Here is a 16,204-nt window from a genome sequence, read left to right on the forward strand (position 1 = left end):
GGTTGTCATCCGATCTGAATCCCCTGCTGCTTGCACCGGCGCGAGAGGACCGACCGCGAGTCTCAAAAGTATTTACTTGCCTGCGGTTGCGATTCTGCACAGAAGCCAAGTTTTGCGTCGGCGTGTAAGATGTTTCTTGCACCTCCCTAAGCACGTTAAGTAGCTCGTTACATGTTGTAATTTTGAGTCCTATAACTGCTCTCCTAACATATGCTGGGTACTGCTTCAGAGCCACTTGTACCAATGTTTGTTCAGAGAGAGGATCCGGCAACACCGCATTTCGCTGCACCAGGTCCATGAAATATTCTGCAAGGGTCTTCCCGTCTCCCGGCGCGTACCTGCTTGTGTAAAGTTCGGCCTTCATTTTTATGAGTTTCTCTTCACCCAAAAACTGTGCCATAAACCGCTCTTTGAAAACCTGAAAATCCGTGAAATTGCGCTTATCGATGTTGAACCACGCGAGCGCACTTCCTCGAAGGGACAACCCGACGACCTTGATCTTCTGGTTCTCCGGAATCTGCGCGAGATCCATATAAGTTTCCATCTCTTGGATGTAGGTGCAAGCTTTTAATTCATCCTGATTTTTGGCGTCGAACTTGGGTAGCAACAGGTCCCTCTGCAGATACACATTTGCCGCTGCTATCCCAGCACCACACACTGAAGCGGGGGAAGGGTTGTCGCGTCGGTCGCCGTTGCTTTCCAGCGTATCGACTCTGCGTGTCTCTGACGAGGCTGTGCTTGAGATCTGCGCTCTGAGAGCTTGAATCTCCTCATTGATGGTCTCCCGCACTCTGCTATCTCTTCGTTCGATGGTGGCTTCAAGATGTTGAGACAGGGTGTCTCGCAAGTTCTCGGATATTTCTTGCATCCGGGTCTCCTGGACCTGATCCATGGATTCCGCAAATTCAGCCCTGATATTATGCAGGCTCTCTTCAACAGTTTCCGTCCGCTGCTCTAATGATTCGGTTCTGTCTGACACTTCATCGATCGCCTTCCCTAGCACGGTTTTCACCCTTTTGAGGTCCCTCTGCATCTCTCGTTTTAGATCCTCGTTCGACCTCTGCATTTTGCGTTCAAGTTCTTCGAATCTCCGGTCCATTTTTTCATCCTGTCTTCTTTCCAGGTCTCGAATATCCGTCTGAAGGACATCCAGCTTCCCCATGATGGATTGTAGCATCGCAAACATCTGAGCGTTGCCGACCGTTGTCAACTCACCCGCGATGGTTGTCACATTAGCTTCGCTTCTTCCCTGCATCTCTGGAGTCTCAGTGACGTCCCCACGATCGGCGAGCTCTCGCCTTTCACCTTCCCGATCGCCCGACTCTTCAACAGAACCAATGAAGCTAGCCAGCCTAGTATGCTCGCGAAAATTATACCTCGAATTCATGGTCGGTTATGACAAAAACGTTCAATTGCTACAACAAAACAAACACTACTACTACTAAATATGGGAGGCCAATATGTGAAAGAGAACGAGGAAAAAAAAAATGAACGGCACAAGTATATCAAGATATAACACTTTGAGAGTGGGAGGGGAGAGAGTGGCGTATCAAAAAGATGTAAAAAAAAAGTTACTGCATGAAGCATAAAAGATAATGCAAAAGAATAAAATTGACGCTAGCAGATAACATAGCTTAATGGGCAGAAAGAGAAAAGAAATAACAGAGAAACGAGAAAAACGCTGCTAGCGGCTAGCCCTGTCACCATCTCAAAACCAATCTCACGTGCGCAATAATTTCCGTTTTCATAAAGATATTCTACGGGCATGTTTCAAGCCTTTGCATCTCGATTTCCTTTTATTGCTGATATTATTTCCATGATAATTTAACTAATTAGTTGAAAAAAAAGTGAATCAAGGATTACAATTATTAATTTATGACATGTCCAAAATTCAATAAACAGGGTTTCTTAGCTGATTTAACAGATATTGCCCATTAGTTGGGGGCCACGCTGTAATGACTGCCTACCGGTAGAAATAGGGAGCCACCACATCATGAAGGCAACAGTGCCTCCGGGAACCAGTTGGGCCACAAAACAAAACAAATCAAAAAATTAAATCCACGGCTAGCTACACATACAACCTCAACTGGCTCCTTGTAACACAACATATGTAGCTGAAACTTAACATGAGGAGGTAAATCGAGATGCAAACACAATCATTATTATTTCCATAATTTTAATTTCTATTAGTTTGGCTAACTATGCAAGGTGACCAAAACTGATCCAAGAATCAAGACCTATAAACACATTGATAAAATTTACACACACTGTCACAAACTAAATTAGCAATAAAGAGTTGAAATTATTTGGCCAATGACATAATGCATGCAGTACGCGTACTACACTACAGTTTGCACATTACCTTGTCTGCCGATGCACATTAGAAAGAAAAATATATATATATAAGCGCGCACTGAGTTCATCGTTGGGGCCCAGTCTTCTAATATGGTCCCGATGTAACGTTTGACGAGATATGGATGGGAGGGGGGTAATAGATGAAATGATGGCGGTTTTTCAGTAGAGCAGCTACAACCACTGGTGGGTTCCTTGGTCGTCTCCGGTTCAGTCCATTTCAGCACGCGTGATTACTGTATAAGCTGTTCTGCTGGCATCTTAACGGCGCTTCAACACTTTCCCGTTCACGTGTCCGGGCGTCAACAAATCAGCACTGCACACATACGTAGTTCGTACTTGGCGCTGCTTTAACACTTGCACGTTCACACGCCCGAGCGTCAACAGATCCGCACTGCTCTCATATGCGTACAAGGCAGAGAATCAAAGAACTTTTCGAGAGCGACCACTTTGCCTCCTTACTTCTTCACCGTTAAAACTTAGACTGTCTGTCCCAGGACTCTCCACACTCCTGGAAACACTATTTTGCACTATTGTGCTCCCCTGACCAATCAGGAGCTTGCACTTTCTTCTCCATTATGCACTACTGACAATGAACATGGAGGGTGTGTGACCTCGCAAGTTTACAGCGTTATATATAATTCACCCTTTTACTAAAGTGGACAGAAACATGCCTAGATTCGAAATTTATGAAGGTAAATAGTTCTCCATTGAGCTAAATTCTGAAATTTACACGCAAGGGATGCTTTCGAAATGGTGACAGGCTTGTAAATATTCGAGAGACAAATATATGGTCGCACAGATGGACGGAGAAAAGGCTTGACGTGAGAATGTCTGAAAATATGGTGCGAGTCGAATCGGAAGAGACCCCCCCTAGAATGGAGGGTGTGGAGCCATCTAGCATGGAAGAAAATCACTAGATTTAGAAAGTTGAAAGAGGAAAAGACAAAGTGATACCTTTACATACTTATGCCGGTGAAATTTTGATATGCCTGGCAACACTGACGTCCAGGCGCGCATTTCGTTGGGGAGAGCTAGCTCTATTGTTACATTTTTTTCAGCTTTCTAGACTGGCTGCTGCATTCTGTCCCTCGGCCGTGAAAGTCGCATGGTGGTAAATTCACGTAACTGTGACAGCACCATGCTGTGCGAAGAAGGTGGTCGAAAATAGGGGTGACGTCCATGAGAGTTCCCACGACCCACGCTAACTTTCGAAAATAAGTAAAAAAAAAAAAAATAAACCTTGGGGTGGACGCTGGGAAAAGTCCATCACATTAGTTTAAAATTAACTTAAAACCTTAGAAAGACATATAAATTGGTTGAACTAGTGGGATTCCATAAATTGATATAAAAATTGTTCTTTTAGATTTAGTGGCTTGTTATTAATAGTTGTAACGATTGATAAATTTTGGTAAATTTCTTTGCTATTTGAATTACATTTTGATAGCCTTCGTGTATGTACTTTTAAGTATTTTTATTTTTTAAGAAGGTATAAATATTTGTTAGTTAAATTGTAACGCAGTTTGCTTGGCGGTAAAGAACGCAGAGCAAGTTGAAGCTTGCATTCTTTTCTTTCTTATCAACAATGTGTTCTCTTTCGGTCAGCGCTGCGCGGTTTTGTAAGTAAATTTTGCTGCATTGTGTTTCTTGATATGCCTTTTTGGAAGGGGTAATTAATTAAAGCTAAAAATAACTTTCCATATGTCCAAATCCTTTGTTCAGGGAATAGAATTGCGCAATCCCGCAAGTATAAATAAAAGCCGTTTCGCTGGCAGAAAAATCAGTATATTCAGGAATCTTTAGGTGATTAAATCGCTTGTCGAGGTCCAGGGCTGGGAGAATACGGGCGTTGTGTGGGGAGTGGCTGGTCAGCTCTCCCTTCCACAATGTCCGAGGTTTTCCGTAAGCCACCTTTCAGGATTTGTGCTGGTCATCATGATCCTTAAAGGGATTTAGCGGGCATATAAATAATTTGATTCATATAAATATTTAATCTAAATAAATTAAAAATTGATATCATTCATAAATTTTAAATTCTGTTAGAGTTGTCACTGGTCAGTGTGGCTCCGATGTAAATTCAAGTTAAAATTAGGCTCATCAAAGATATACATCCTTCTCGTCAAGTTAATTTTTATTCTAAATCATTCGGAATTTTCCTGGTCAGGAGGTTCAATTAAATAAAAGTTTATTTCTTTATTTACTTTAATCCGAGAGCATACCTCTGGTCAGAGGGTGGCTTTTAAATCTCACAGCTTATATAGTTTTCATGTCCGTTTTAAAGTTTGAGTATCCGGAACGTTAAGGAAAGTTTATTGGTTTCTCTTATTTAGGTTTTATGTTAGATGTAATTTTGAAACAGCTATAATAGGTGATCGGTCGAGTATATGTTTTTCTAGAAATTAATTTAATGTAAAAGTCTATTGTTTTGCTTTTGTAATGTGAGTAGCCAACGGCGTTGAAAAGGGTAGACATAGATTCACCTATTATGTTAAGAAATTCCACGTGGACATTTGTAATTTGTGGCCGAGATATAGCATTGATATTGGGTAGAGAAAGGCTCCCCTTATATTTTAATTATGAATGTTTTTAGAGGTTGACCCTGAAGATGGTAGTTTACCTCATGAGTTCTAGAGAACATAATGTAGATGTGAAAAGATGACAAAAGCATGAATAGAAATTTACGGATAGATGTTATGTAAATTTTTCTTTGGTTTTGGTTACGAGTAATTTTGTCGACCATTAGAAAGTGAATAATTTGTCACCCGTTTATTGAAACCAAGGTACTGCTGTGTTAGATCTATGATGGGGTATGGACATGTAATATAAGAGAGTGATCTCTGGGTTTTATGTTTACTCAATAGAAAGTTTTGACTATGTTATACGGAAGTCGTATTGATCTAAATTTTATTTTTGGTATTGTAGTTTTTCTTTTGATCAGAAGTTTGTATATTTTTCTCTTAATTTAATAATGTTGGGAATTGTGAATACGTTGATTAAGGTTTAAACGGAGAACCTTCTCTCATGTTAATTTTTGGAATGTTAATTGGAAATTTGAGAAGCAAATAAATTCTGTAATCGTTAATGGGTATTTCCTTCAGAGTAAATTTGGTTTATAAGTAAAATTAACTGGCCTCCTTTTGGTTTGATGAGGTGTCCCGCCGTCCCTGGTCAGTGAGCGGGAGGCTTTATCAATCCATAAGTTATCAGTTTAGATTATGCTGATTTCGCTCGCGACTCGCATGCGTATCCTCACTGGTCAGTGGGATGCGGGTGCGATCACGATGGAGGTTTAAGCGTAAGGAAGGTTACCTACTTTAGAGTTAAGGTTTTTTGTTAAGTAAGCAAAAATTATTATTTTTTTATTATTATTATTCAAAAGCAGACCCTTACCCGAACCTTGAGATGCGGACTCTCATGACCCGCAGGAACTGAGAATTAGTCGTGGCATGTATTATAACAGAAAGAGAAATGGTAGGCAGCGTCGCCCGGTCTTGTCTTTCGAGGGGACCGAGCCGGTGCGTCGCGTGCCTGACGATGGGCGGTCGGCCCTGATCGTTACATAGTTCATATATTAGTTTTGTAATTTATTAAAATTGAGGTGAGGGAGGTCAACGTCAACATAAACTAAAATTTTGCTAGTCGAACATACAGGAATAATTAGAAGATATCATTTACAAGACAACTTACTACTAATTATGGGAGTATTATCCATGTATACATCAAGTTTATTATAATACAATAAAAAAAATGCTCGAGTTATGTATTCCTGTCTGGATCTTTGCATCCCTCTACTGGGGATCCAATGGTGTTTGTGTGTAAAATATACGATATCCCTTTAAAATGGTGATGTAGTTAATTTTACACCTTTTGCCATTTACCAATCAAATACGGGAGAAACTTCAAACACTTGAAGTTTTATAATGGTTTTTCTCTCGCTCTCTTTATAGACATTAACAACTTCAATTTATTGAAATGTTCATACCATTGCCATCTGGAAATTCTTCATTATTTTATATATCAACTTTAAAGTTGTATGTAGACGTTCTCAGAAAATTAAAGGGACTAAAACTCATTTTCCCAGCGAGGAGGGGGGTATTTTCAAGATAGCATTCTATGTGTATGTAGAGCTTTGATTTATATTTCCTTATCTTTGTCTTCGGGAAATGTCTTGAAATGTTGTTGATAATACACCGTCCTTGCATCCTTATGGTTAAAAGCATCAATTTTAACTCTGGTTTAAACGCAATGCAAACTTTACTTTGCAATTTTGATTCAAATGATGCATTTCTTTTATTTTCCAGCTCTTGCACCTGCTACTCAAAAAATGATCTTGTTTCGAATGTAAGAAGTGTGGGCCACTCCAATGAGAATAATGCTGTGGACTATGGTGAAGGATGGCAACCCGTGATACAGGAGCCATCCTCAACAAACTCGTGTAAAATAAAGTCAGGCAAGTTTATTGATTTGAAGTTCCATATCAAAAATATTGTTATTGATGATTTCCATTTAAAAAGAAAAAAGCCCGTGTTTGTTTTGAGTACACTTTTATGCCCCGAAAAGCTAAGTGGGAACAACAGTTTAAAGTGGATTCCGAAACACTATGCAATGCGTCTTTTCCGGGTATCGAACGCCGGAGTTTTTTTTATTGCAAGGTAACAGCAGCATTAGCCAATATGTGTTTACAGTCCCATTTCATGTCATGAACCTAGATTGATGTGTTTGTGTCGAGGGGAGCGGCAAATTTGGATATGTTTGGATATATATGTATTGATTATTTAATTTGGTTTATTTTACTTCACTTTTCTGGCAAATTTTGGTAATCGCGAAGATGAAGGGACACTCACAAAGAACACTCATGCCCACACCGGAATTCTAACCTTGGACCCCTACCATTGTAACGTGCTGTGCTGACCACTCCACCACGGAGATCAACAGGCGCGCGCTTGTGTATCTATTTATCTAATACATACAAGCCCCCCACGCACATAAATACATACATACATACATACACACACACACACACACACACACACACACACACACACACACACACACACACACACACATATATATATATATATATATATATATATATATAAAGTTCCCCATGCATGTAGCACTGTACCATGAAGGCATATCTAGGGGATGTGGAGGTAGGGCCCTACACATTCTCGATCTCGGTCATTCTGAAGGGGTGATGTGATCATTTGGAAAGGCTTTGTAATAGTGAAGTAAATTTTCATGTAAGCTACAGAAAATATGGGGGGCAGGTCTTTGTCTTTTCGGATTTCCAGTAAAAACATTTAACGCCTTTTAGCTGTCGATTTTGTTGGGTTTTGTCCGCTCTCTTTAAAGGACAATTGAATCGTTTATGAACGGCTGTAGACTTCGCGTTCAGTTGGTTCCAATGAAATTTTAATTTCAACCTCTCCGCCCCCTCTTCCTTATCTGATCGTAAAGAGTCAGTGAGTGGAAAACAGGCCACCTCGTATATCTCGACTTATAGATGCCACGGCTCCACGAAACTTCTGCCACCAGAAGGGAGTTTCGTTATCGCCCGGTAGATGGCAATCGCGTCGTAGGCTTGTGTGAAGCAGAGCGAGTAGAGTGTGAAGTGCAGACGTGGAGGGACTTGCCGTCCGGCATATCATGGAGGCCAGTAAGGAAGATCAGCGAGCAGTCACGAGTCCTGCTGGCGGAAGGCGCTAGTATGCGAGACATTCGCCATCGAATGACGACAGTGTATGGGGAACGTTGTTTTCTCTGTCGCGGTTAAAGGAGTGGAGTCGGAGGTTTCGTGAAGGAAGAACGTCACTGCAGGACGATCCACAATCTGGATCATCTGTCACTGTCGCAAATGATGACCTCATCAAACGTGTGAATGACATCGTTCATCAGGATCGACGGTGTACAGTGGAGCACGTTGCACAGACAACAGGGGCAAGTCAAGACACGGTGATTAACACCATGAAAGACCGTCCCCAGTATCGGAAGGTGTGCGCACAGTGGGTTCCCCACAATCTGACCGCAGAACAAAATCTGTTTCGATTGGGAATGGCACTAGAGATGCTCCTCCGATACAACCAGGAAGGCAGTGATTTCCTTTGTCGAATTGTCACGGGGGATGAATCTGAGTACGATCTGTATGAACCGGAAACCAAGTGGCAAAGTCAGCAGTGGAATCACCACCACTCGCCACCACCGAAGATATCGAAGGCTGTGCAGATTCCCGCTGCCACGTACTCCTCACATTGTTGTTCGGCCACAAGTGGCCCCTGCTTATCGAATTTTGTGAGAAATGTGCAACAGTTAGCGAAGTGCAGTATTTAGAAACTTTTACGTGCCTGCGTCAAGTCATCAAATCCATTACACCAGGTTTGCTGTCGTCCGGGGTGGTGGTGTTGCATGATAATGCACATCCGTATGCGGCCATGTTGTCCGGGACCTCTTACACAGATTTCGTGGAAACACTCCAGCACTCACCTTATATCCCGAACATGTCTCCGTGCGATTTTGACATTTTTGGTTAGTTGAAACGGGCACTGCCTGGTCGCCGATTCAACTCGGACGCTGAGGTGAAAGATGCAGTGAGTGATTGGTTGTTGCAGCAACCGCCCACCTTCTACTACATGGCTACCATTTTCCTACTGCCAGGACGGTGGGACAAATGCCTTCGGGGATTACGTTTAAGGTGAGCACATAGTTTCATAGTTATACAGGGTGGCCTGTCTTCCACTGACTGACCCTTATACATTTTCAAGTTTCTTTAAATCTACGTACGTTTCTTTAAGTCTACGTACTTTTTTTGTTGTTTGTTTTCAGAGTCATGCAGAAAGGAAAGCGAATCGAAAGTTATTATTTCCATCGAAACCCTTCACACAACTCGAAGCGATAAGAAGGAGATAAGCGTTGAACCTTCCCAGCAACTGCCTTCAGAGGGAATCTCGAAGAAGGAACTGAAGCAAACGGCGAAACCAGGCAGAAGAAAATCGCCCAAAGCGAATATCCTGCTGGACTTCCTCCACTACAACCCCGGAGCGCCATGTTTCTCGACCCGCAGGTTCAAGAGATCGGACACCGTGGGCAACGTGAGCACCATGTCTGACGTCACGGTGGTTCCCCAACACCGCGGAGGGTGGATGCGATCGCAAAGCATGCAGGAGATCTGCGCGACGGGAAACGTGAAGACTGCCGACGAGCTCGCCAGGGATTTTGGAATCAACCTGTCGCTGTATCAGACGCCCGATTTGGAAGTGTCTGCCATGGTGGACAAGTCTGCACATTTAGTGAAGTCCGCGCCGAATGCACCAGAGTCGTTCGAGATCAGGGAGCAGCTTAAGGACTTGCCATTTGGTACTATCCATTTCACAGCCTGCTACTACAAGAAAAGCAAGAAGTAAGTTACTCTTATGTATAAATATATTCTCTTGTGTTCGGTTTAATGTAGTTACTTATTATCTGCACCAGTTGAGCTTTTTAGGGGTGTGCGGGATCCCGAGAAGTCGGGACCGGGATCGGAAATGACTTCCCGACTTTTCGGGATCCCGAGCAGTCGGGAAATACCGAATGGTCATTTTCAAAAGTTGTTAATTCTCGACGTTTTCTGCATTGCAAGTGTCTTGAACTTATCGGAAATTGTTTGCTTTTATTCCAGAAATGAAAAAAACAATCACTTAAATTGAAAATGACGTGTAGAAATCGAGATTTTCAGAGCTTCGGGAAATTTCGAAATGGCGATTTTTTTCCCGTCCCGATCCCGCCCCGACCAAAAAAATTCTGTCCCGCACACCCCTCGAGATTTTTATAAAGGGATGTTCTTAGGTAAACAAACAAAAATCAATCAGACAATTCGATTATCGAAGGCCGGAAAAGAACTTTCGGTTTGACCAAGTTCCCAATATAAACAAGTTGAATATACATTGTCTTCAAGCTTATTTTGTTGCATAAGATCGGATGCAAAATGGATCACTTGAAATGTTTAAGTGATATAGAGAAACAAAGATACCTAGAAAGAACTGGCAAGTTCCCTGATCGTTTCGATGAAGATTTACGGAACAATAGTAATCATTTCCGAGACAATGTTGATTTTCCACCAGTGGTGTACTTAAACGCAACCCCCATAATTTTATGTCTTGGGAGAGCGTTTAGATCCCTTTAGGGGTGTGCTGGACAGATTCTTTTTCTTTTGTCGTGACGGAAAATGTTCAAAATTTCCCGACACTGTGGAAATTTCGAATTCTACGTCATTTCCATTGAGTGGTTTCTTTTTTGTATTTCTGAAATAAAAACTAACAATTTCCGAGAATTTTCAGACACAATGCGCAAAACATAAAAAAAAATACCACTTTTAAAGATGTCAATTTGGAATTTCCCGACTGTTAGAGTTTCGAAGTGGGGATCGGGACGAGAATTTTTTTTTCCCGATCCCGGTACCGACTTTTAGCAATGTCGTACACCTCTAGTTCTCTTCTCTCGCAGGCTGCTGGTGCATATTGCCAAGATAGAGAACTTGCCTCCAAGGGACGGAAGCTTCAGCTACAACGTGGTGGCCAAGCTGTCCCTGCTGCCTGCTGACAAAAAGGTGCAGTGGAGCGAGGTGCAGACAAGCAACCTGAGCCCGTCCGTCGAAGAGGACTTCAGTTTCCAGGTGAAGGAGACGTCTGGCAAGGTGCTCAGGATGTCTGTGTACGACGCCGACCTTCAAGGAAAGTACGACGCCATCGGCCACGCTTTGTTTTACTTGGAGGACATATCCGGAACACCTCGCAAATACAAGATGAAACTCTACCAGCAGTCTGAGGTAAATTGCTCGACTGTTTGCCTGTTGTTGGCAAGGGTCGCGACTGAAACTAAAGCCTGAATCACACGGAACTGGATATCCATACCCATTTGCTAGTTTTCGCCTAACACGGTACTTGTTACACCGTACTTGTCGATAGTCTTTCGTTCCCATAATGGCGGCCGCGCGAGATGTAAACAACGTATCACTTCACACTTTTAAAATACGATAACTATTCAACCGAGAGGAATATCGCTTCGTATTAAATGGTTTTAGGTAGAGAAGAATGGCGCTGATAAAATACATACTTTACAACGTTTACTATACACGTATGGAAGAATATTTTAGCTTTTTCAATTGTAAACATCGTGCACTCACCACACAGACGGTACTCGACATGCCTCTCGTGCTGTATGCACTCGGAAACCACAGACAAAAAATGCTACTTTGCAAACTCACAGATTATCTTCACATGGCCAAACTTTGCTCTGGTTGGCTGTTCCACAGAATCTAGTCGAAGAAAATTAGTAGCAATTAGAACATGTCCTATTCCACAAAACCAGTTAAGCAGTCAGCCAGGCAGCCATGATTTCTACCTAGAAAGTCAGTTCAGAGCCAACTAAGGCATTCCAACTAGAAATCCAGTTCCGTGTGATAGGGGCTTTATTTCAGTCAGAGTTCTAGTTCGAGACGAACTGAAACCAATTCCGTGTCAAACTACAATTCACGCTGAGCGTTTCTACTCTGGTTGAGACGAACTGAAACTCGCAGCTTCTGTGCAAGCCCTACTTCAGAAATTAGTCTTGTCTTGGGGGTAATGAGTTCGGTATAATAGTTCGGGATTTCATTCCAAACCACGAGGGAGGTGAATTATAGCTCGGAACATCGGTTCGAGTGCACTGTACCTCAGAGAATCAGTTCGACCTTCGAAAGACTAAAAGCGCGCGGTGTGGATAGAGCAGAGGATAGACGATGTAGAGTACTGCATGGAACCATTTTCGCTCGCTCGTACTCGTTAGGGTTTCCCACGTAGACAGTAATCGTAGACACATACATGCAAAATATCCATTATGGCAGTTTCAGCCCACAATCATCTGTTTCATTTTCATGTATCACTGTATTGGTAACATAGACTAAACTCTTCAAGTTGTTTGTCGAATGTTTTGTAGCATCCTTTGAGTAGTCTGCGGGATGCAAAGAATGCTGCATCGTCGGCGAAGATTGGTGGGAAGCACGCTGGTGCTATGTCTGATGTATACAGTGCATATAGTATCGGAGCCATATATCCTTTTTTCTTTGGTTTTGCTTTTATTCGAGCAATTTATATTCTGCCGTCGAACAACGTCAACCACACAGAAGGAGACCAGCAGTGAATTTTTATATTTAACTATCTAAGTATTTATACACCACAAAATACAGTATTAATATTTATTAAAGGCCCAGGCACCTGACGTCTGTGGTTTACAAACGATTCCGGAATACACAGATTAGTCAGCTTCCGGTGTGAATTTGTTGAGATATATTAGACCAAACTTAGTGGTTACTTCACCGAGTACTTACGTCTTCGATGTAACTGCTTAGGTGTTCAATTCACTTGGCGATAAACACGCTGAAAAACACTAACGTTGAACACTTAGTAGAGTTGGGGGGAAAGCACAAATCTTGCTGATACCGAGTTCGATGTCTTCAATCTTCTAATCCTCCTGTCATTGGTTCATAATAAACATGTAGCCTCTCTTCTTTAGTAACCTTTTCTCAGGTTCTGGTAAAGATACTGCACACGCCGATAGTTCACTCACAGTTTATTCTATAGACAATATTTCTCTTTCCGGCAGAGATCATGACCGTTAGTTCACTTGTGTTATTTAGACACTATCTCTCTTTCCGGCTGAGATCATGGCCATTAATTCACTTACAGTTTGTTCTTTGGCCCGCGAAACCAATAACCAACGTAACACGGATCCTAACCGTATCTTCTCTGCAACGCACATCAAACGTTCCCTAGAAAAGACGTTAACGTCTCTTGCCGCCCTTTTTCCCCCCAGCGAGGGCGGGTCAACTTTTATAAGGGGTGCGTTAAGATCGGTTACAGCCAGTGTGGAACCTTGTGGTACTCCTGCCTTGACGTTCCGTGCCAATTTTGAGGCTCCCTGGAAGGTCGCGATGAATGTTGTTTCTTCTAGGTAGCTGGCTATCAGGTGAAGAGCTGCTAGCCGAGATCTCGCCTTTATAAAGGTTCGGCAACGCTAGCGTAAACGAGTAGAGGACTCAAGAAATAAACAGTGTATCTAACTATAAATATTAACTATATACAAAAATCAAATTTCAATTACCTTAGATTTTTAGAAATCTATGAATATAGAGGTGGATCCCGTACAAAAGTTGACGAGTAGGGTTCGTTACAAGTTTCAATGTCACTGTGTCTTTCACTTCGCGATCCACATTTGAGAGCCCACTACCACAGACAAATTACGGTTATATATGTACTACTGGGCTTCGAGGGTATGCCGCTCGTGTAGAAGATCTAGATTGAGTACGATATCTATACTGCAGAAGGTTTAACCTGGCACAGTTCGCGCCAAACCGTAGATTTCCTTCTGCTAGCCGACTTTCCCGGGCGTCACGTGAGTGTTTTCGACCATTGGCATAAGCCTTGGAGACAGCACGTGCTTTGTCCTTTGCTTACCAGGGGTCACCGCTGCCTTCGCGTGTCCTATGTTGCCACGTTGTCAAGGACGTGAATGTTCTGGTGACGGAGACATCTGTGCTTGCACCCGCAAATGACCGCTCGCAGCCCGGCCTGCCGCCATGTTTGCTCGCTTGCGCCGAAATCAGTGGCAACAACGTCCTGCAGACGACGGAGAACGTTTTGGCGGGAGCCGTGCCAGGTTAAACCTTTTGCAGTATACGCTGGTCTAGTGAACGTCACTTCCGGCGCTGTTGCCATAGCAACAGTATACCTGGCAATATACAACGCGTTGTCCGTACTTTCCCCATGCAGTGAGTATTGGAAGCGGACCGCAAGGGATACCTTTTGTTCTTAGTGACAGGGTTTTTCAACGAAAATGGTAATATGTATCTTACACCATTGTAAAGATTAGATTCAGAAGAATATGTACATAAAATACAGGTTGCTTACAGGTGACAAGTTAAAGAAACAATGGAAGAACAAGAGCAGGCACGCTCCATGGAAGTGACCGGCAACTTACGATTTCTTCGGTTTCCGCTACACAGGCTTGCTGACGGGTAAATGAACGTAAGTCGCATGGTTCTTTGTCTGTGGTCAGATATGTCTTATTGCTATGCGTATGATTACAATCATTGTGCACATTAGGCATATTTCGTGCCTTTGAACTAATGGGTATTCAAAAACTACAATGTATTTTCTCGATCGGAAGAATACATATGTGTAATACATAGTCATACACGTCGAAAGAAATTCTTGTAGGGCTAGTCAGGCCATTGACATATTTTAATAGTAGTATTAGTAATATTGGGAGTGTCTAAAGTGATTTCAGTCAATAGCCGGAACAGCAAACTAATGAATAGGGACGAGTACTGCTACTACTAATATCAACAACAATAATAAATGCATATGAAGATAACAATGGTTTATTATTATTATTGATTGGTTGATTTGGTGTTTTAAGTCCAGTTTATGCACAGTAAGGCTAATCGGGACTGGACCTACAGTTTAAATTGTAATCCGAACCACTATGTGCCTCCACCGTATTATTATTATTATTATTGCATCCAAAATAAATGTGTAAACTCAAGGTGTATCACGTCTGTTATTTCAGAAAATTAGGTTCGCATTTACATCTTAAACGAATGGCACTTTCCAAAATATATTAATATTATGTTCTTGAATTTCCAGAAATTCTGAATAACCGTAACTCGTAAATAAGCGATTTCTAACCGAAAATATTTTACTCCAAATGAGGAATTGAGATAATACGAAAGAAATCTCTCCCCTAGAAGCTTATCTTCCCGCTTCTTGGAAATTCACGCATATTGCTGTGTGCATTAAGGACTATTGAACGAAAGATTGAACATGTGATAAATCCAGTGGCGTAAATAACACCCCCGCGGTGCGCGGGTGAGGCGCACGAGCTTCGGGGCGCAGTAAGAATGATAAACTAAGAAAGACGGATAGTTCACTTTCGGCGTTAAAATATATTTTCAACCGAACATATTATATTTTATGCCCCTAACTGCAAACTGAAAATGTTAATCACAAGTAGAAAGTGGATTACCAGATTAGAAAACAAAACTTCATTAGCTGAATGGTTTACGTAGAAGAAGGGTAGACGACAGGCAAGAGAACACACTTGCAAGGCCAATTTTCACCCTAATTACAATTTTTACCAAACGGAAAAGAGAAGTTTAAAAAAAATCTTCCTCGACGAAATGATTTTCCAAGTTAAAATTCATCAAATATTACTTGAGAAGCACAATGTCAGGAGTGAGAGTGATCGAGCTCGAAAACTAGCAAAATAATTAGCTTCCATGAAAAATGCAGAAGACTGCTAATGATCATTTGACAATATCGTAATTTTTGTAATAACAGTCTGTTTTCATATATAATTATAATATATAATTTTTTACAGCTTCTCTGTTGTCTTAACCTTTCGTATCAGTTTTTACATTGATTCAAATTACATGTATGCATTTTCATGTTTTTATATACATAATATAAATGTGGGCGTGAATTAATATTTTAGAAAAGAAATATATTTGTATATTTTTAGACGAGTATGGGCGCACAACCGAAAGTTGCGCGCGGGGGGTGCAGAGCATGTTAGTTACGCTACTGGATACATTCCTGGCGCCTGGAGCCCACTGATCGACCTGAAGGTGTTTTCAGCTTGGCAGCCCATTATTAATTACAACAAATTGTTTTCATTCTAATATTTTTGCATAAAAGAACATGATAAAGTGATAAGTTGAAATAATAACAAGATAATGATGGACAAAGGAAAGGGCACATGTTGTGTTCAACCCTTTTGTCCTCGTAATAGGCTCGTAACAAAGGAATAGAGGCTACATTGGTTATGTAAAATATTTCATCTG

At 41.7% G+C, this 16,204-nt stretch overlaps 1 protein-coding gene across 1 annotated transcript in view; it reads left to right on the plus strand.

Annotated features, from left to right (window-relative positions):
- Positions 1 to 16,204, plus strand: part of LOC146003622 (synaptotagmin-7-like) — a 32,789-nt gene that overhangs the window by 11,779 nt on the left and 4,806 nt on the right. Inside the window, exons 2-4 of the mRNA XM_083141943.1 lie at positions 6,654 to 6,802; positions 9,175 to 9,748; positions 10,831 to 11,152. Coding sequence (XP_082998069.1) covers positions 6,654 to 6,802; positions 9,175 to 9,748; positions 10,831 to 11,152 — 1,045 coding nt within the window. The remainder of the gene's footprint in view (positions 1 to 6,653; positions 6,803 to 9,174; positions 9,749 to 10,830; positions 11,153 to 16,204) is intronic.

The sequence above is a fragment of the Lepisma saccharinum genome, chromosome 20 (assembly GCF_977018435.1).
Source record: "Lepisma saccharinum chromosome 20, izLepSacc3.1, whole genome shotgun sequence".
NCBI classification, from domain to species: Eukaryota; Metazoa; Arthropoda; class Insecta; order Zygentoma; family Lepismatidae; genus Lepisma; species Lepisma saccharinum.